At 44.9% G+C, this 22,517-nt stretch overlaps 1 protein-coding gene across 3 annotated transcripts in view; it reads right to left on the reverse strand.

Annotated features, from left to right (window-relative positions):
* ARHGEF6 (Rac/Cdc42 guanine nucleotide exchange factor 6) overlaps window positions 1-22,517 on the reverse strand; it is a 242,387-nt gene that overhangs the window by 63,747 nt on the left and 156,123 nt on the right. For all 3 annotated transcript variants that reach the window (XM_073543558.1, XM_073543557.1, XM_073543559.1), the window contains exons 14-16: window positions 18,529-18,607; window positions 18,151-18,290; window positions 12,883-13,038 (exon numbers count right to left, since the gene is read on the reverse strand). In XM_073543558.1, coding sequence (XP_073399659.1) covers window positions 12,883-13,038; window positions 18,151-18,290; window positions 18,529-18,607 — 375 coding nt within the window. The remainder of the gene's footprint in view (window positions 1-12,882; window positions 13,039-18,150; window positions 18,291-18,528; window positions 18,608-22,517) is intronic.

Here is a 22,517-nt window from a genome sequence, read left to right on the forward strand (position 1 = left end):
GGGGTGGGATTTTGCGTGGAGCACCAGATCGAGGGAGATTATCAGTGGTCTTGTATGTCTTCCATTTTCTAATTATTGCTCCCACAGTTGATTTCTTCACTCCAAGCTGGTTGGCTATTGCAGATTCAGTCTTCCCAGCCTGGTGCAGGGCTACAATTTTGTTTCTGGTGTCCTTTGACAGCTCTTTGGTCTTCACCATAGTGGAGTTTGGAGTCAGGCCGGTTTCACACTAGCGCATTTTCAGCGCGCGCACGGCCGGGGGTAGCTCCGCCCCCGATCCGGCTCTCTGCCCGGCGTGCCCGCCCCTTCCTTGTAGCGCCGCCTCCTAGCGGACAGCGGCGCCTGCGATCGGCGCACCCTATCTTTAGCATAGGGTGCGCCGATCGTGCGCAGGCCGTGCGCTAGTTGCGCTTTGACCTGCGCTGCGCACTTTTGACGGTGCGCCGTGCGCGCCAAAATCCGAAAAGTTTGATTTTGGCGCGCACGGCGCACCGTCAAAAGTGCGCAGCGCAGGTCAAAGCGCAACTAGCGCACGGCCTGCGCACGATCTGCGCACCCTATGCTAAAGATAGGGTGCGCCGATCGCAGGCGCCGCTGTGCGCTAGGAGGCGGCGCTACAAGGAAGGGGCGGGCACGCCGGGCAGAGAGCCGGATCGGGGGCGGAGCTACCCCCGGCCGTGCGTGCGCTTAAAAAGCGCGAATGTGAAACCAGCGTCAGACTGTTTGAGGGTGTGCACAGGTGTCTTTATACTGATAACAAGTTTAAACAGGTGCCATTACTACAGGTAATGAGTGGAGGAAAGAGGAGACTCTTAAGAAGTTACAGGTCTGTGAGAGCCAGAAATCTTGATTGCTTGTTTCTGACCAAATACTTATTTTCCACCATAATATGCAAATAAAATGAAAAAAAAACAGACAATGTGATTTTCTGGATTTTTTTTTCTCAGTTTGTCTCCCATAGTTGAGGTCTACCTATGATGTAAATTACAGACGCCTCTCATCTTTTTAAGTGGTGGAACTTGCACTATTGCTGACTGACTAAATACTTTTTTTCCCCACTGTATTTGATGCATATCATTTCTGGATATCATCCAGAATATCAAGACTGTTTCTCCAGACACTATTTTTGTGACTTCAGACGTTAAACAGTCTACATATGTCTATCCAATATGATGAACATCTTCTACCATTCAAAACTCTGCTCAGCTCCACTGATCACTCAGAGGATGCAATTAAATTACCGGTACTTAAATTCTACTTACAACTCTTATCCCTAATATTGCATGAAATTTTTTCTCTCTTTGGGGATAAATACTGCATTCTGTTGGGTGGAACCGCCATGGGGGCAATGTGGATCTTCATTATGCCAATAGCTACATTAACCATTTTGAGGAACAACACATATACTCGCATCATATTTTTCAAGAATCTCCATACATTACATTATAGCTAGGTGAATTATGATGTACTATTTACCCAATCATTAATTGCACCCATCTTTATTTTAAGCGACATCTTGATAAAGACTCTGGAGTCTAAATTTTTTTTGTATTGTCACCAAAAGTAATTAAGTTATCATAGAATCGTAGAGTTGGAAGGGACCTCCTGGGCCATCTGGTCCAACCCCCTGCTCAAAGCAGGATTCGCTAAATCATCCCAGACAGATGTCTGTCCAGCCTCTGTTTGAAGACTTCCATTGAAGTAGAACTCACCACTTCTTTTTCACATGTGCTGTTGCTTAGCCCTATTCCTCCCATTCTGTATAAGCTTTTTTCATTTTTATTGCCCAGATGTAGTACTTTGCATTTTTCCCTGTTAAAAACCATTCCGTTAGTTGCTGCCCACTGCTCCAGTTTATTTATATCTTTTCGAATCCTCTCTCTCTCTCTTCTCTAATATTAGCTATCCCTCCTAGCTTTGCGTCATCAGCAAACCTGTCTTGTGTGATATATCTACTGAGTCAATAAATCTTTCACGTTTGCACGAATTTGGAACGGTACAGTGAAGTCTATTCTAATGATCATGTGGTCCCACCTCTGTCTACGAGCATCTTCTACCACATGTGAATTGAGTGTACTCCAATTTAGTGAATGCCAGACATCACTAGATTCCTGGTTCAGGCAGCATGAATCTAGTGACAGGTTCCCTTTAAAGTTCAAATTCATAGGGCATTATTACTTACATATGTAAGGGGGACTTTGTAAGGGGAGATAATAACTTTTTAAAAGAGAACTTAAGGGGTGCCAATACTTTTTAAAACGGACATGTGAACATGATTACTTTGAAAAGATAACCTTACAGTAGATTCATGTTGGTGGAACTATGGTCAGCATGAATAAGACACTAGCTGCATGATTGCCACCATGTATATTTTACTCTGAAAAGCTGCAGAGTTTAAGAGAAAACATTCATTGAAGAGCAGTCCAGAGACTCTATCTCTGATGACTAGATTAAGGCACATCCGGTGACTTCTCCCTTCCCTGCTCCCGTAAACTGACAGGTCTCTCCCTATTTGTGTGTGTAATGCAAGACCTAAGTATGCACTAGAAGCTGGAGGGCACTACTGCTCGGGATCACCCGTGCATGCAAATAACAGACTACATGGAAAAGGAGAGAACATGCACAAATAGGGATCACCAGACTGGAATAAGGTGAAAAAGTGTAAACATCTTTTATTGAGACAACTCTGCACAACACACTGTAAACATTAAAAACATTAAAAATGCCCAAAGGGCAATGAAATATGTACAAAAATCCACAATAGGGTTAAAGGGACCCCGCCAGATGCCCACCTCCACACAAGACAATGAAAAAAATAAATACAAACAAATATCCCTGCAATCAAAAATAATAGCTTGGTTAATGTAAACACAATCCCTCCAATAAACCTATGTGTCTATAGGCAAAATCTACTTGCATAGCCAGAGCCCAGAATAAAGCTTATTATTAGAAAAAGGAATGTAAACCTGAAGTCTAGAGAGCAAAGAAAGAGGTGCCCAATACAACCTGAGCCAGGTGATACAAGAATGCCCCTAGACACAGCAGCAAATCCAGCTGGAGCTACGTCAGTGTAATACAAGACCTGTCAGTCTATGGGTACAGGGCGGAAAGAAGACAACAGAGACCTACCTATTCATCCAGGACAAGTTCCCCGCTGGGCATTTAAAGAATACTCAACACCAGTTTGTAGCTACCTTTCTTATTTCATATAAGAGTAGGCAGCCCCAGCCTGGTGATTTTTCTAAGTTACACAGGTATACAGAACACTCCCATGTCCCCCAAATGGACCTGACTCCAGCAAAAGTCGGGCCCAGACTCCTAGGTAATGGGTTCCCACAAACCTCCACGACCCATCTTGCATTGAAAGTGCAAGATCTCACATTTTGCTCTAATTCAGTGCTGCCAAGTACTTTACTAAGTTGTTATCAAATGCACATTAGATCGGTCACCGCTTAGTAAATAATGCGGCAGTGATGGGTTAATTCAAAAAGTGAGAACTTGTGATAACATGCAAGATCTTACATTTTCACTGTGCTCGTGGACACGAAGAGCTGTGAGATAACGCTCTGCATGCTGGCATCCTTCATCTGGAAGTTTGTCCCGATTTTTGTAAGAAAGTTGTGCCCTTTCAGGGGACATTAGGGAGTGTTCTCCTCACTTTTGACAATCACCAGTCTGGAGCTTCCTACACTTATTAAATATAAGGGGCAGCCCAAAACTGATGATAGGTACTCTTTAAACAGTAGGAGTATTTTTCTGGAATGCAGAATTTCAGAGTAAAACATACACGACTGCAGTAATGCAGCCAAACTTGAACAATGGGCAGTAAAAAAATATTATCAGGTTCCCTTTAAAGGGAAACTTGAGCAGTATTACAGATTAAGTGGACACACAGGGGTTAAAAAAATTGTAAGGTCTTTCAGCTGTGTTAGGCTATGTGCACAAGCTGCGGATTCACATGCGGGTTTTTCCGCGCAGATCCGCAGGTAAAACCGCAGGTAAAGTGACCTGCGGTTTTCCTGCGGATTAGCCTGCGGTTTTGCCCTGCGGTTTCACACCTCTACTATGTTAATCCGCCCAAACAATTGACATGCTGCAGTTTGTAAAAGGCAGCAAAACCGCAGCGTGAGCACAGCGGATTTGAAATGCCATAGGCTAACGGTACTGTACCATGTCTGTGGAATCTCTCAGAACTCTCTCAATGAATTCCAAATCATACAAGGGCCTGAAATATTCTTTAATGAGAATGGGTCGCCCTCCCAGGGCCGTGGGGTACTCGTTACCGGGCCGGTATCAGCGGGATGTGTCACAGCAGCAGTGACCCGGTCCGTGGCCCTGGGCGCCCAAATCAATTGCGGTTGCGGTTTGTAGTGCAATAGTTCGTGACGCCACCCATGGTATTCGGCAAGTGAGATGTTAGGCCGACGCTGCATGCAGATCCTCTGGGGCTGGTGGTGTGTTGCAGCATAGATGGTGTAGCTCCCCACAGGTGAAGCTGTAGCCCCAGGGCAGTGTAATGGACGAGGAGAGGCACAAGCGGTGTAGGAGCTGGTACCCAGATGTAGTGGTACTGAGGGTGTAGGTGTAGGGAAGGTGACCTGACGGACGGACAGACTTGTCAGAAAAGAGAAAGGAAGGTTTGCACAGTTTAGACAGGTGTCAGTTATCACAATGGGGGAAACAGCTAAGAAAGTGTAGTGGACGTGCAATACCTTGGGCTGACCATTAGAGGGCAGGGAGGAGTGTGAGTGAAGGGCTTGACATCAGCTTAGGGCTTAGGAAACCGTTGGTCATGGGGGGCGGAGTTACAGGGAACAGGGAATTATATAAATTTGACAGGAGGGTTCCAGAAAGTTCCAATCCCCAGGGGGAGCTCAAGTGACAGGAAGACTACGACAGTTTGTGCACTGTGAGGAAACCAAACCAGGGGGACTGAAGAGAGAGAAAGTCAGGGGGTGGTCCTGACATAAAGTACCGCAGCATAGACGAGGCTCCGGGTGTAGGACACCGTATTTGGAACGACGTTTGACCAGTAAAATTACTGTTGGTGCACAGGCCTACGGCGGCCACAGTGACGGAGCTGTCAGAAGCGTCGCAGAGTGTAAAGGGGGACGGTACGTATATACGTCCCCGGAGAAAGTACGGTGTTAAATGTGTTCTGTAGCCGGAGAACTGTGAAGAGAAGTGCGGTGTGCAGTGAGGCCGTCTGGCGGACGGCGAGAGAGAGAATAAAGTTGGACCTGTTGCACCCGAAACTTGCCTCCAGCCTGTGTCTGTACGTCACTGCGTGGTATCCAGAGGGACCACCCCCCAGCCCGGCCCACGACCCTACACAGGCGCGATAATGAATGGAGGACACCAGGGTCTGTAGTTCCAACACTTTACTCACAGTCAGTAAGGCACACAGGTGCCTGCCTTTGTGCTGTGTCCTCCGGGTCAGGGACTCAATCAACCCCCAGGCAAGATGGAAGGCTCCTCTCCAACACTCCGCCAACATGTACCTTTCTGAACGTCTCCTCTAATGCACCTTTAAGTGTGAAGATCTCCTAGCACTAAGTTACGCTGGAGTTCCTCCTTACAGATGTTCCTGTGTTCTCTACTCGTATGGCAGACAGCTGTAGCCTGCTTCGGGGACTCCCTTCTCCTGAATCCCAGCTCTCTATACAGATGCTGTTGTGCCCCAAGTCTTAGATGGGAGTAGTGCATTTACAGCCAACTACTCCACCGGTGTCTGCTGCAGAACCATAAGTGTCCATACACCCTCGGGGACCGGGCCCCGGCTGTTATGATGAGTCACCGAAGGAGGAAAAAACAAAATACCAGCTAAGTCCAGAAAAGCCAGAGAGGTTGGCAGCTATCGGATTGCAGACCCCTGAACCTATCCACAACAACTAGCAGTAACCGTGGGGGGTTCCTACGGTGCCCTAGACCCCTGGATCACAGCCGGAGAGCTACATAGCCTACAGACAGAAAGGGGGAAAAACTAAACTGCCCCAGAGCAGACCCCAAAGCAATAGGCAGCCCCCAACATATAATGACGGTGAAGCAAGATGAAAACACTAACACAGATAGAAAGATAGGTTGAGCAAATGATGGGGCCCAAGCTAACTACATAGGACAGGATAGGAAAGCTGCTGTCTGCCATCCGCAAAAACCCTATCAAAATGAGCCAACCGACTGATAGGAAAAACAGGCCCTGAAGTCGCTAGGCTTCAAAAGACTATATCAGCACTCAGGTATATTCTGAAGACAGAGCAAAAGATCAACAGATCAGAGACAAAAATGGAATTCAGCTCACCCTCGGCTGGGGAAGGCAGAACTCCCAAAAAACAAGGCAAACAAAAACAAAACTGAAGAGTACAAAGCAGAGCAGAAAAACTTAGCTTTGAGATGCAGGAATCAGACTGGTCTCCAAGAATCCAGCAGGAAAATCACCAGCCAGGAAGAAGGGCGTCGGCAGCCTTATATCCAGTCCTCAATTCCAGCCACTCAGTTATCATCTAGCTGCCCAGGTGTTTGGTAATCAGTCTCACTACCTTCCTTCACCAGAGGAGGGAGTTCATCAGACCTCAATGGTGAAGGGAAAAATGAACTCATAACAGTACCTCCCCTTGAGGAGGGGTCAACGAACCCTCATCCATGCCACCAGGTGATCCGGGTGAGCCCGATGAAAGGCACGCACCAATCTTTCGGCATGAATATCAGAGGCAGAGACCCAGGAATTATCCTCCTGACCATAACCCTTCCACTTAACCAAATACTGGAATCTCCGTCTAGCCAGACGGGAATCCAGTATCTTCTCTACCTCATATTCCATGTTACCTTCAACCAATACAGGGTCAGGAGGTGCCACCACAGGAACTACTGGTTCAACAAACCTCTTCAACAAGGACTTATGAAACACATTATGAATTTTAAATGTGACAGGAAGAGCCAACCGAAAAGAGACCGGATTAATAATCTCCAAAATCTTGTAAGGTCCAATAAATCTAGGCTTAAACTTAGGAGAAGCCACCTTCATAGCGATATTTTTTGATGACAACCAAACCATATCACCCACCTTAAACTGGGGACCAACGGTTCTACGCCGGTTGGAAAACCGCTGGGCCTTTTCCTGGGAGAGAGACAACTTATCCACTACTTGGTCCCAGATCTGGTGCATTGTCTCCACCACAGTGTCAACACCTGGGCAGGCAGAAGGCTCCACCTGCCCTGAAGAAAATCGAGGGTGAAAACCAAAGTTACAAAAAAAAGGTGACATCGAAGTGGCAGAACTAGCTCTATTATTTAAAGCAAATTCGGCCAAGGGCAAAAATGAAACCCAATCATCCTGATCGGCAGAAATAAAACATCTCAAATACGACTCCAAAGTCTGGTTTGTTCTCTCCGTCTGCCCATTGGTCTGAGGGTGAAACGCAGAGGAGAAGGACAACTGAATTCCCAGCTTGGAACAGAAAGTCCTCCAAAATCTAGACACAAACTGAACTCCTCTGGCAGATACAATGTTCTCAGGAATCCCGTGCAAGCGAACCACCTGTTGCAAAAACAAGGGCACCAACTCAGAGGAAGATGGCAACTTAGGGAGTGGTACAAGATGGACCATCTTAGAGAATCTATCACAAATCACCCAAATAACAGTCATTCTCTGAGAGACAGGCATATCAGAGATAAAATCCATTGAAATATGGGTCCATGGCCTCCTGGGCACCGGCAAAGGCATCAACAAGCCACTAGAGCGAGAACAAGGTTTAGACCGGGAGCAAGTCCCACAGGACTGCACAAAATTCCTGACATCACGAGACAAGGCGGGCCACCAAAAAGACCGACTCACCAGATCTCTAGTACCAAAAATACCTGGATGACCAGCCAATGCAGAGCAATGAACTTCAGACATCACTCTCTTCCTCCACTGGTCAGGAACATACAACTTTCCACTGGGACAACGCTCAGGTTTGTCCTCCTGAAACTCTTCCAGAGCACGTCTCAAATCGGGCGAGATGGCAGAAAGAACTACCCCCTCGCCTAAGATGGTAGCAGGCTTAGTCACAACAGGAGAATCAGCAAGGAAACTCCTAGAGAGTGCGTCTGCCTTGACATTCTTAGTGCCCAGAAGAAAAGAGACCACAAAATCAAAACGTGTGAAAAACAAGGCCCACCTAGCCTGTCTAGGATTCAAGCGCTTGGCCGACTCCAGGTAAATCAAATTCTTGTGGTCAGTAAGGACCACGACTTGGTGTTTGGCTCCCTCCAACCAATGTCTCCACTCCTCAAATGCCCATTTCATGGCCAACAGTTCCCGATTCCCCACATCATAGTTACGTTCGGATGGGGAGAACTTTCGGGAAAAGAAAGCACAAGGATTCATTTTAGATGTCACAGGATCTTTTTGGGACAACACCGCTCCTGCACCAATCTCAGAAGCGTCCACCTCCACCTGAAACGGGAGTGAGACACCAGGTTGCCGCAAAACCGGAGCAGAAGTGAATCTTCGCTTCAGCTCCTGAAAGGAAGAAACAACCTCCGGAGACCAATTCAGCACATTAGCACCCTTCCTAGTCAAATCCGTCAATGGCTTGGCAACACCAGAAAAATTAGCTATAAATTTCCGATAAAAATTAGCAAAACCCAAAAACTTCTGGAGGGCCTTCAAAGAAGTGGGCTGAACCCAATCATAAATGGCCTGTACCTTGGCCAGGTCCATTTCAATAGTAGACGGAGACAAAATAAATCCCAAAAATGAAACCCTCTGTACCCCAAAAAGGCATTTCGATCCCTTGACATACAGGGAATTCTCCCTCAAAATCCGGAACACAGTCCGAACATGTTCCACATGAGAGTCCCAATTCTTGGAGAAGATCAAAATATCATCCAGATAGATAATCAAAAATTTATCCACAAAGTCTCGGAATATATCGTTCATGAAGCACTGGAAGACAGAAGGGGCATTAGTGAGCCCAAAAGGCATCACCAGGTACTCAAAATGTCCCTCCGGAGTATTAAACGCCGTCTTCCATTCATCCCCATGCTTAATGCGAATAAGATTATACGCCCCCCTGAGGTCAAGCTTGGTAAACCAGCAAGCACCTTTAACTCTGGAGAATAGATCAGAAATCAGGGGTAACGGATACTGATATTTAACAGTAATTTTGTTGAGGGCACGATAGTCAATACAAGGCCTTAATGAACCATCCTTTTTAGCCACGAAAAAAAACCCAGCACCTAAGGGTGAAGAGGATGGTCTAATATGACCCTTCTCCAATGCCTCCTTAATATAGGATCGCATAGCCTCGTGCTCGGGTACAGATAAATTGAAAAGCCGACCCTTGGGGAATTTACACCCCGGGTTCAGCTCAATTGCACAGTCATAACTCCTATGAGGAGGCAAAGACGCAGACTCATTCTCACTAAATACATCATAAAAGTCAGCCAAATAGTCAGGAACATCATGCGACTGGGGAGAGGTGGAGAAAACAGGAGCATCACTAAGGGCACACCGACAACCCCAACTCACCACAGACAAAGATTTCCAATCCAGAACTGGATTATGGATTTGCAACCAGGGAAACCCCAGAACAATGGTATCATGCAAATTATGCAACACCAAAAATCTGCAATTTTCTTGATGGTCTGGGGTGACCCGCATTACCACCTGGGTCCAAAACTGAGGTTTATTCTTCGCCAAAGGAGTAGCATCAATACCCCTCAAAGGGATAGGCGTCCACAGAGGTGTCATAGGAAATCCACAACGTTTAGCAAAATCCAAGTCCATCAGGTTCAGAGCTGCTCCTGAATCCACAAAAGCCTTGGCGGAAAATGTGGACAGGGAGCAGATCAGAGTAATTGCCAGAAGAAACTTAGGTTGAACACCACCCACAGAAAACGTGTGTGCACAACATTTCTCTCGTTTAGGGCAGACAGAAATAATATGCAAGGCATCTCCACAAAAAAAACACAGCTTATTACGCCTTCTGAACTCCTGACGTTGCACCCTAGACAAAACTCTATCACACTGCATAGGTTCAGACATTTGTTCAACAGGTGGCAACATCTCTCGTGTAGTTTTGCATTCACGTAAACGCCAATCCACCTGAATGGCTAATGACATAGAATCGCCAAGACCAGAGGGAACAGGAAATTCCACCATAGTATCTTTTACAGTTTCTGACAAACCCTTCCGAAAGAGGGCTGCCAAGGCACCATCATTCCAGGTAGTAAGGACCGCCCACTTTCGGAATTTTTGACAGTACAACTCTGCCGAATCCCGACCCTGGCTTAATGCCAACAGGGTCTTTTCAGCCTGATCAATAGCATTAGGTTCATCATACAACAACCCCAAGGCTTGAAAAAATGCGTTCACATTATTCAGAATAGGATCATCAGGTTTCAAAGAAAACGCCCAATCCTGGGGATCGCCGCGCAGCAAAGAGATGACAATTTTAACCTGCTGCGCGGATTTCCCCGACGAGTTAGGCTTCAAGGCAAAAATAATTTACAATTATTCTTGAAATTCAAGAATTTAGACCGATCCCCAAAAAACACATCAGGAGTAGGAATCTTTGGTTCAGCAGCATGTGAATGAGCAAGATAGGCGGAAATTCCCCGCACTTCAGCAGCGAGCTGCTCCACACGATCAGACAATTGCTTCATCTCCATTGAGAGAAAAATTCCCCCTACAGCCTCAGCCTCAGAGAATTCTCTCCTGCTATTGAGTACCCTAGGATCTGCGGTATGGCTGGTGATTCTGTTATGATGAGTCACCGAAGGAGGAAAAAACAAAATACCAGCTAAGTCCAGAAAAACCAGAGAGGTTGGCAGCTATCGGATTACAGACCCCTGAACCTATCCACAACAACTAGCAGTAGCCGTGGGGGGTTCCTACGGTGCCCTAGACCCCTGGATCACAGCCGGAGAGCTACATAGCCTAAAGACAGAAAGGGGGAAAAACTAAACTGCCCCAGAGCAGACCCCAAAGCAATAGGCAGCCCCCAACATATAATGACGGTGAAGCAAGATGAAAACACTAACACAGATAGAAAGATAGGTTGAGCAAATGATGGGGCCCAAGCTAACTACATAGGACAGGATAGGAAAGCTGCTGTCTGCCATCCGCAAAAACCCTATCAAAATGAGCCAACCGACTGATAGGAAAAACAGGCCCTAAAGTCGCTAGGCTTCAAAAGACTATATATATCAGCACTCAGGTATATTCTGAAGACAGAGCAAAAGATCAACAGATCAGAGACAAAAATGGAATTCAGCTCACCCTCGGCTGGGGAAGGCAGAACTCCCAAAAAACAAGGCAAAACAAAAACAAAACTGAAGAGTACAAAGCAGAGCAGAAAAACTTAGCTTTGAGACGCAGGAATCAGACTGGTCTCCAAGAATCCAGCAGGAAAATCACCAGCCAGGAAGAAGGGCGTCGGCAGCCTTATATCCAGTCCTCAATTCCAGCCACCCAGTTATCATCTAGCTGCCCAGGTGTTTGGTAATCAGTCTCACTACCTTCCTTCACGAGAGGAGGGAGTTCATCAGACCTCAATGGTGAAGGGAAAAATGAACTCACAACACCCAGCCTTGCGCTGAGAACCTATAGGCAGGGTTCCTCTTCCAATCCACTTCTCCTCTCTGTTCTCTACTCCTTTGTTCCGTATTTGACTCTCTTTCTTATGGATGCTTAGGTTACAGTTCTACGTCTTTCTCCTTTCTCTCCTTTCCTGTGCCAGCTGGCTCAGGTCACTCCACTCCGAGTGGCTTCCTTCTCCTACTTTGCTAGGGGACTGTTCTCGCAGACTGCCCCCACAGACTGACCTGTAATTCTAAACCTTCCCAATCTTTTATATGGATCTAAACTCCACCCACCTCCCAACACATCCAGTGTTCCAAGCAGCGAACCACCAGAGGTGCTCTGCTACTCTCTAAGCACTGAGCCGCAATGTGGTTGTGCAGAATTACCCTGTTGTGTGGGGTGCGAGTGTTGGAGTGTGGAAAGGAGCTCCCAACTTACCCAGACGGTGGGGCACCACACCTTAGGAGAAGGTGCAGTACCTCTGTGGCGACTGAGCCTCAGGGGTGCCACAAGAACCTTTCAGAAACTTTTAACCACCCCTCCCCCCCATATTAATATGACTGTGTAGCCATGTAAAAGAGGAGCCAGTAGATCCCTTTATGACAGCAGTGAGAAACTGCATTTTTAGGTTGTGTATGGAAGTGCATTGGGGCATGACGATGCACTTACAGCTTCTCAGCCTCACACTAAAATTCCCTGCCTATCGGTACCCTCCCGTGCCTGACTGATAAGTTGTTAGCTCTGATACATGGCTACTGACCTGTCAATCAGCGAGGAAAGGGTGCAGCTAAGTATGAATTACAGCGTGAAGCTGAGAAGCTAGAAGTGAATGGTCAGACCCCAATGCACTTCCAGTCACAACTTAAAAATGATGTTTCTTGCTGTTGGAGCAGTGCTTTGGGGTCATAAAGAGATCAAGGGGCTTAGCTTTTTAAAGGGCAACACAATCATATTAATGGTTTTGGGTGGGGTTTTTGACAGGTTCCCTTTAAAGCAGCTCAAAGTAATCACTTTGTTTTATACAGTAAATTTAGCTTTTTAGGCTCGCAGTAAAAAAACAAAAAAACTTTAGGATATCTGAATTTTGCAAACGTGCATTATGCATATCAGCTAGATATACATATCTCCTCTCAAGTAATAATTTGGTAATTTTGGTCAGGGTGTGATAACTACTTTAATTCTGCAACTCATTAAAACTGTAACCACAATAAAAAACAGCAAAACTGAAATCACAATTTGTATTTGATTAAATGTCATCATGTTCACTTCAGCTCTAGAATTGAGAAATTAACTATTCCAGCTGTAGGTTTCCATACCTCTTTATAGCCAAGTGCAGCAGAGGGTCTGAGTGGAGGAGCTGGCCGAAGACAACTTAGAGTCCAGGTTTTATAGATTTTGGGAGGCTCCAGGGGGCCTCGAGGAAGTACTGATATGGTGTGATGAGAAGGAAGGGGGTTCTTTCTATCTGTGAACTGGCACATTAAATAAAATCAACATAATATTTATAGGCAAATAAATGCAACATCAAACATGAATACAATAACTTAGGGTTATTTTTATGGTTATAATAAAAACAGAAAGCACCTTTAGGTCTCTGAATGCTTGACAGATGATACAACCATTATTCATAAGTAATTATTTTTATTTATTCAGTTAATTATCATTTACAGCTCAGTGCACCACCTGTGTTTTTATGTTACCAGGGATTGCGATAGGTGGGATTTGTGGCTGTGAAAGATTAAAGGGAGTCTGCCACCAGGTTTTTGCTAACTTATCTGAGAGCAGCATAATGTAGGGAAAGACACTGAATCCAGCGATTTATCACTTAGCTTACTGGGTGCAGCAGCTGTGATACAATCAGAGTTTTTAGATGTAGCATGTAGCCCACACCACTGATTGGCAGCTTCCTGTGCACATTGTCTATTGACAGTAAGCTGCTAATCAGTGCTGGGGGTAGGGTTGGACCAGGATGCACATTAGAAGTAGTATTATAGTGTTAATCTCTTGCTGATAAGTAAAGATGGGTGAATCTGAACAGTAAAGTTCGGCGTCCGTACCAAACACCTACTGTTTGGGCACGGACACCGAACATGGACTTCACCAGGAAGTCCATGTTACTGTTCAGTTCTGCTACCACAACACCAGGTGTTTGCCACGTTGTCATGTGCATGACATCACGGCAAACACTGTTTCTGATCGGCGGTGAAATCATCCCCGCCAATCAGAGACACGCGGTTGAGCGCTCAGCTTTGATCTTAGGTATAAAGTTTACCTCCAGTCACTGGTGTCAGCTGATGGGACTACTGCTCCCATCATCCAGCGCCTGCTGCCACTAATAACAGCGAGAGCAGGAGCGGCTGTATTCATTTGCCGGCTCCTGCGCTTTAAATAAATAATAATTAAAAAATGGAATGATTTCCCTCTTATTTTGATAACCAGACAGGCAAAACTGACAGCTGGAGGCTACAACCCTCAGCTGTCAGCTTCAGCAAGACTGGTAATCAAGAATAGAGGGGACCTCATGCTGTATTTTTTTGATTATTTAAATAAATAATTTTAAAAAATGGCATGGGGGCCCCCCTATTTTTGAAAACCAGCCTTGCTAAAATGACAGCTGGGGGCTGGTATTCTCAGACTGGTAAGGGGCCATGGATATTGGCATTCCCAGCCTAAAACTAGCAGCCCACAACCACCCAGAAAAGGCACATCTATTAGATGCACCAATTCTGGCACTTTGCCCGGATCTTTCCAATTGCCCTGTAGCAGTGGCAAGTGGGGTTCATATTTGTGGGGTTGATGTCACCTTTGCATTGTCCGGTGACATCAAGTCCATGGCTTAGTAATGGAGAGGTGTCTATAATCCTATAGCTGTAACGCAAATAAAGACACAGCCAGAATAAAGTCTTTCAGTTGAAATAAAACAAAACACACTTTTACTTTTCTATCTAAAAATAACAAACACAGTAAGGCTGGAGTCACACATAGCGACTCACCAGCAATCCCGACAACGATATCAATGTGTCAGGATCACAGCGATCCTTCACCAGCGATCAGCACAGCAACGCCAAGCGCGCGGCGTCGCTGTGTTCGTTAGTTACCAGCGCGCTGATGCAGGGAGCTGATAACTAACGTACACATCGAGTATCCAAGGGACGTGCGTCCCTTAGATACCTGATGTGTACGTTAGTTACCAGCTCCCTGCATCAGTGCGCTGGTAACTAACATATACATCGGGTATCTAAGGGACGCACGTCCCTTGGATACCCGATGTGTACGTTAGTTACCAGAAGATCGCTGGTCTCCCGCCTGTCACACGCAGCGATGCGTGCTGGCCAGCGGGAGACCAGCGACAAAAGAAATGTCCTGGGCTTTCCTGCAGCGATCAGCGATACCGGCAGGGGGGCCGGTCGCTGATCGCTGTCACACACAGTGATCTCGCTAGCGAGATTGCTATGTGTGACGGGGCCTTTAGGCTTTGTGCCCATGTTGTGTTTTTTATGCATTTGCGCCGCAAAAACACTTAAAAAACGCTAATAAAATGCACCACCATGCAATCCTATGGGATTCCACTGTTGCTGTGCCCATGCTGCGGATTTTACCGCTGCGGAATCGCATAGCGGTAAAATCTGCAGCAAGTTCATCATTTCTGCGGAATCGCGGCGATTCTGCCGCCATAGGATTGCATTGAAGCGCTCACTTTATGCATGTGGCTATGCCCACCATGCGTAAAGTGAGCGCTTCATGTGTGGATGGTAGCCAGGGTCTGGAGGAGAGGAGAATCTCCTCCATGCCCTGGGTACCATATCCCTGTAAAAAAATAGAATTAAAATAAAAAATAGAGATATACTCACCTTCTGGCAGCCCCCCCAGAGTCCTTCCCGCCTCTCAGCCATGCTGCCGGCATCTTCCGTTCCCAGGGATGCCTTGCGCGAATGACCTCTGATGACGTACTACGTTATCAGAGGTCATTCGCGCAAGGCATCCCTGGGAACGGAAGTTGCCAGCAGCGTCGCTGAGGGGCGGGACGACCAGAAGGTGAGTATATCCCTATTTTTTATTTTTTTTAAATTATTTTTAACATCCTATCTTTTACTACTGATGCTGCATAGGCAGCATCAATAGTAAAAAGTTGGTCACACTTGTCAAGCACTACGCTTGACAAGTGTGACCAACCTGTCAATCACTTTCCAAGTGATGCTTCAAATCGCTTGGAAAGCGCAAGCATTCTGCAAGCTAAAAACAATTGCAAAACGCTTTTGTTTTGTGGGAAAATGCATGTGAATTCCACATGCGTTTTACCTGTGGCAGGGAGTTGTGGAAATGCTGCGGACATTTCCGCAGCATTTCTGCAACATGGGCACTTAGCCTTATACTCACCTAATTCCACGGAATCCCTCATTCTCCTGTAATAAAACAAAAAATTAAGAAACAACAATATCCCTCACCTATCTGTTGTTCTGTCCTACGCTGTAATCCATGTCTATGGAATAAACAGTTTTTAACCTGGAGAGTGCCAAGATGTCCAAGCTGAGAACCGCTGGTGACTGAATTGCTGCAAGCGTAGCCTCAGTGACCAGCGGTGACGTAATCGAGGTTACCTCCCGTCACTGAGGCTGTGTTCCCTGCCGGGATGAACTGCAGTGAACCTCAGTGAGATCACCGCTAGCAGCGCGAGAGTCTCACGCTAGAGTTGTTTTTTTTTTTCATTATTTATTTACAGCGCAGGAGCCGAGAAATGAATACACCCATGAGCAGATCCTGCTCTCACTGTTAATAGCGGCAGCAGGCTTCGGAGGATGGGAGCTGTAGTCCTATCAGCGGACACCAGTGACCGCAGGTAAACTTTATACCTTCGATCACAGCTAAGCGCTCACGCTGTCTTTTGACAGAGTGGAAACTGCGGCTCTCTGACCGGCGGGAATGATTTCATCATCGATCAGAAGCGGTGTTTGCCACGCTGTCATGCACATGACAGAGTGGCAAACACTGTATGTACAGGCCCCCCATTCAAGTGAATGGGGTCCGGGTTCGGGTCCGGATACTGTTCTGGTACCTGAACTTTTTGTAACTGTTAGGCCGAACCCGCTGGACCCAAATATTCAGGTGTCTGCCCATCTCTATTGAAAAAACACTAATTGTATTTAAATAAGCGACACATCACTGAAATCAGTGTCTCAGCCCCTACATTATCCTGCCCTCAGATTATATAGAAAAAACCTGCTAACAAATTCCCTTTAATGAGCCCATGATTCCTCTTCCTTTTCATAGAATTATTTACAGCTGCCTCTATGACCCGCTGTAACAATTTGTAATACAGTGCTACAGTGACTCCTGGATCTGCTCTTCTATGCTGTTGATCACAGTTATCTATTGTCAGACATGATCATTTCACAGACAAGAGGGAGGTGGAGTGAGCTAGAAAGCAAAGGGGAATGGGATGTAGGATATCCTGTAGTACAGGGGGGTGAAAAGGGAAGATAACCATATTTTCAGAGTATAATAAGAAGAGTTTTACGTCACCTCAGTAGTCAAATGCGATCTAACTTGGCACCCTTGATGTGGCCAGTGATTGTCTGCAGTGATCACATGTTGTAAAATGGATGTCACCGCTGCGGTTCTGTGGACAGGGATCGTCAGGAAATAGCCGAAAGATGGAGCAGCAGGGGATTCAACTCCATTGGCGCTCGGCTTTGTTCCGCAAATATTGCAAATATGGCGATTGTAATCCGAACCGAATATTGAAAAATTTGCTCATCTCTATTTACAGCTCCAATAGAAGCCCGTGTTAAAATAAGTTGCTGCAGTCTGCCAGCAGGTAGAAGGATCTCTTCTTCTGCACACTTGTGGATATAGATTAGAGGATAGGTGTTTAAAGATGACCGTGCTGCTGTAAAGGATGAAAGTCCCACACTCCAGGTACATGCAAGTAGTTTTATTACGCATTTCTGGCTCGATCCAAGCCCTTTTTCAAATCAAACTAAAGAACTTTGTAGTTTGATTTGAAAAAGGGACTGGTTCAAGACAGAAAGGTATAATAAAACTACTTGTATATACCTGGAGTGTGGGACTTTCATCCTTTACAGCAGCACGGTCATCTTCAAGCACCTATCCTCTAATCTATATCTATTATTATAAATCAGTTGCTGTCGATCCCCTAATTTTTCTATGAATACTGACAACTAGAGTTGAGCAAATTTGTTCGGATTCGGTTCCGAATACGATCAGCAGTGAATATTGTTTTTAAAATATTCGTCGAACACAGACGAACGTCATAAGAGTCAATGGGAGTAGAAATTACCGAATATGTTCGGAACCGATCATAAGACGTACATTTGACACGAATAGTGTTCAAATATGGCCCGAATATGTCAAAATCAGATTCGGGGACAAAATCCGAACAAATTCGCTCATCTCTACTGACAACCTATTTAATTGGGCGCAGTCAACATTATTGTTGTCAAAGTAACTACTTACAAGAATTGTACAGTTGATATTCAAACTATTAAAAGAAAAAAAACTATTAAAAAAAATTACAAAAAAGTTTATTTTCTAAATGACTTGCCACTATTATAAACATCACTTACTGAGTGACCTGGCCAAGACGGCGCTTTACACAAAGAGGCATGGGAACCGGGAGATTTGGTTAATCTGCACAGATGGTCAAGCCACTCCTGGCAGTCCTGACTATTATTGCAGTACACTGCAGTGCGCTCTACCATGTGACCTGAAAGTCAAGATAATATATTATTTATAAAAATATGCAAACAAGAACAAACGATTGTTACATATCATATGCTTTACCCATCGGTTTAAAATGAACATATATGAAAAACGAACAATATATGACACTGCGGTCATATTATGCTATAAAAAATTTAAAATTCCCAGCATTTCACGTTATATGCATTTTATCCTTAAAATAAAAACAAAACAAAAACATCTTCAATAACGGATTAGCTCACCTGAGATCTCAAAAGCATTGCTGCACATGTCATTCTCCTCCAACTTAATTACTACCATGCCAATTAATGGTAATTTCCCCTTTAAAAAAAGAAAAATAAATGTGAGATGCACATGTCGGCAGATGATGTTAATTATAATGATGGTGTTCGCAGCTCTCAGACAATTTCCTAAATATAATTAACTACAGCAATAAATCACATAGACAAAAGGATCCTATATATTGCACAACGATGTCATGCAGAGTTATTTGGAGTCTAATACGCTTTGAAGCTGAGCCATAAAATTCAAGGCAATGAGTGGGGGGGTTTGAATTGAACATATATGCAAGAAATGGGGGGAAAAATTAATTGAGGGTATGCAACGAATATAATATGCCTAATAAGTAGTAATGAGCGAACGTGCACAGATAAGGTGTTATCTGAGCATGCTCTGGTGCTAACCAAGGGACTTTGGTGTGCTAGAAAAATATGTTCAAGTCTGCCGGCTGCATGTCTCGTAGCTGTTCGACAGCTTCAACACATGTCAATCCCTGCATGTGTTGTGGCTGTCGAACAGCTGTGAGACATACAGGCACGGGGACGTGAACATGTTTTTAGAACACGCCGAAGACACTCAGTTAGCACCAGAGCATGCTCAGATAACACCCTATCTGAGCATGCTCACTCATTACTGCTAATAAGCAGAAAATACACAAAAGACCATAGTTTTTGTGAACAGCATTAGTAACTTTGAGGCTGTGTACCCAGGTAAACTTTTTTTTGCGTTTTTAAGTGTTTTTACTGGCAAAAACACTTAAAAACGCTTACAAGAAGCATCCTATTCATTTTAATAAATTCTGCATTTTTTGTGCATATTGATGTGTTTTTTTCCACGAAAAAAACGCATTGCGGTAAAAAACGCAGCATGCTCATTAATTTCGCGGAAAAATCCGCATTTCTAACTATATTCTGTGAGCAGGAGGATGCTCCTGTAAAAAATGCATAAAAAAAGAGCAAAAATCAACCCAAAAAACGCGCGTTTTTCCTGGGAAGGAGTCGTTTTTTTCCTGCATACGTGGGTACATAGCCTCAATTTTGAGAAGCAATGTGGACATATGAAAATTCTGTTTTTGTGCTCAGTCGGGTTGAGCTCAGAAGGAGGACTTGAACAATGAAGAATAGTTTATTACTTTGACTTTCAAAAAGCGATTAAGTTGGGTGATTTATCCAAACCGTAAAGCACTATTACGTCCTATGATTTTGCAACACTTGCAGCATTTCCTTCCATACTTTATACTGCTCTCACTCTAGTACAGGCTAATCCTGGTTTCATCTGTCCGCAGGGCAGAGTCTTGTCCCAGAACGGAGTGGCTTTTGTTTTAGTAAAGTGCAGTCTAGCTTTCCTGCTCTTCAGTGTTACCAGTGCTTTTCATCTTGAGATGAACCCTCTGGATTAAAGGGGGCTTTACACATAGCGATATCGCTAGCAATATCGCTAAAGCGTCACAGATTTGGTGACGCAGCAGCGATATTGCTAGCGATATCGCTACATGTGATACTTGCCTCCGACCGGCTCCCCCGCTGGTTATCGCTGATTGCGCGAGATCGGCCGGGTCCAGTTCTCGTCGTCGGCTTCCTGCTGGCGCCGACGAGCGAGCCATGGACGCAGGCGGAAGACGGACACCCTCGCCGCGTCTGAAAGGTAAGTGCGGACCGCTGCTGCATCGCTAGTGAGATCTGCCTGTTTGGCAGCTCACTAGCGACCATTTAGCGATGCACCAGCGATCCTGACCGGGTCGTATCGTGGTCAGGATCGCCGGTGCATCGCTAAATGTAAAGGGGCCTTTACATCCGCTGAGGCCTCTCTTTATCACAGACTTTGACAGTCAGATATCTCGTTCTTTAAGAGGATAATTTACTGTGTCAGATGTTGTGATGGGATTTTGTTTTCTCTCTTTACCAAGGAAACAATTCTGTAATCATCACTAGAGGAATAGTAAACTTGCTGCCACGTAGTTCTCCAAATTCATGAACTCTATGTAACCCCACCCCAACCACTGATTGGCAGCTTTTTGCCTATGCACAGTGTACATTGAAAGATGCCAATCAATTATACACTGATCAGCATCCAGAGAACTGGTAGATGTGCAGCAGATAAAACTGTGATTTTATCAAAATGACAGCAAGCAGCCCAGTAAGTGACACATCTCTGGAATCAGTTTCTGCTCCTACATCTTGCTGCTCTCAGATAAGGAGCAAAAACTTGGTGATAGATTCCCTTTACAAATAAGGGAAACATTACTAATTATGTTTTCTTTCCCATCCTGTGACCAAATTAATTGTAGTTTGAAGATCTTCTGGCCACCACTTAACAGCCAAGGTCTCTGCATTTACCAGTTAAATTTGCTTTGAACTCACCGCTTTCACAAAATTTGACCAGGAAAGACAAATTGCAGCAAATCCAAAGTAATCCAAAGCCTCCCATTGTCCTGAAAAGAATGTCTCCTATGTCTATCAATTCAATTTGTATTATTTTCTTTTGCTCACATATTAATCCTCTTCAATGCTGTGCTTTCATGCATTATCAGTAAAGTTTCTTCAGTGTTTTATGCCTTTCTCTCCATATCTCTATGACTAAGATGTGATCTTTTAATACTATTCAGACTCTACCAAAACTTGTTGGCTGCATTTCCTGCTTCTGCTTTTATACAAGCTAATGTCATCCTTCTCTGGCTAATGACGTCTTTTAGAAAATATTAAATGGCTATGGCAATTTTAGGCAAATCATATATGGTTTAAATTTGCTAAGTTAATTGAATTCCTAAAAAAATTGATACAAATTAGATCTTTGCTGGACAAGCAGGGTACACCAGCGAGGTGTTTGCAGGAGACCAGTAGAGATTTAATCAATGATGCCATCCTGTAGAGGAGACTGACATCCTGTCTAAAATGCACTGGGGGTCAGTCTGTGATAATATCATGCTGCTGGCCATAAGGGGCTTAACATGTATGATTGTAACTGAGCTGGGATGAAACATACTATGCAGTGTAGAAAAGCCAGGTAGGCTACCTTTAAATCCTAGCATTGCAGGTCTTGTTTAGATGCACCTAACTTACTTTAACTAAGAACCAGGGCCTCTGTTCACTAGTGGTGTCAGTCTGCTTGATGGAGCAAAGTCAAGTGTGTTACTGGAGAGCAACCAGCTAAAATGTGAGCTGTAGCTGAGAGATAAATGTTATGTGGTCAGTCTCTGAATGGAGACTGCATGGCTCAGCTAGGAAAGCTGAGCAGTCTCTGTGTGCACAAAACAGTGTGGAAGCTGCAGCCTGTTAAGTGTGAACTGTGCCTTGAGTTGAATACTTCTGTTTGGTGCTGGGAACCGCTAGCATTCATGCTAATGGGGATAGAGATACTGGTGGAATTGTTCCTTTTCTGTATATGAAGTGAGAAAGGACTGTATTCTGTACAGGTGAGTCCACAGTGACATATGCGCCCTGCTAAATGAACTGTTTATTTGCTGTGATACCTTTGTACCCAGAAGAGGCTGTTTTTGGTTTTGAATCCCTTGGAGTTTTATGACCAAACCACATTGTGTGAATGCTACCTAACGCCTTTACTGAGCGAGAGAATCCCTACAGCAGTTATAGTATAGCTGGTGATTTAGCATAATATGGGCTTAAAAAATTATTGAAGTATTACTTCATATTCAATGTGCATGTATATGACTTTAGAAAAAAATTCTTGTATTATTAAGGTGAGCTCTTTGAGAGACGTTTCCCAGGTACAGACTTATTAATATTTATGTGCATATGAATGCTTTAGTTTAATCAGGGGCGGGACTACCGCGGTCGCAGGGGTCGCAGCTGCGATGGGGCCCGGAGTGTTTAGGGGCCCGATCGCAGAGCTGCAGCTGCTCATTGTCTGTGCAGCTCCTTGCTTTGAGTGGCTGCCAGGCTGCAATTGGCCTGCACACAGGACCTGTGATGAGGTCACAGGAGGGGAGGAGTCA

Source organism: Dendrobates tinctorius, unplaced genomic scaffold (assembly GCF_039654945.1).
Source record: "Dendrobates tinctorius isolate UK_male_01 unplaced genomic scaffold, ASM3965494v1 ptg000133l, whole genome shotgun sequence".
NCBI lineage: Eukaryota > Metazoa > Chordata > Amphibia > Anura > Dendrobatidae > Dendrobates > Dendrobates tinctorius.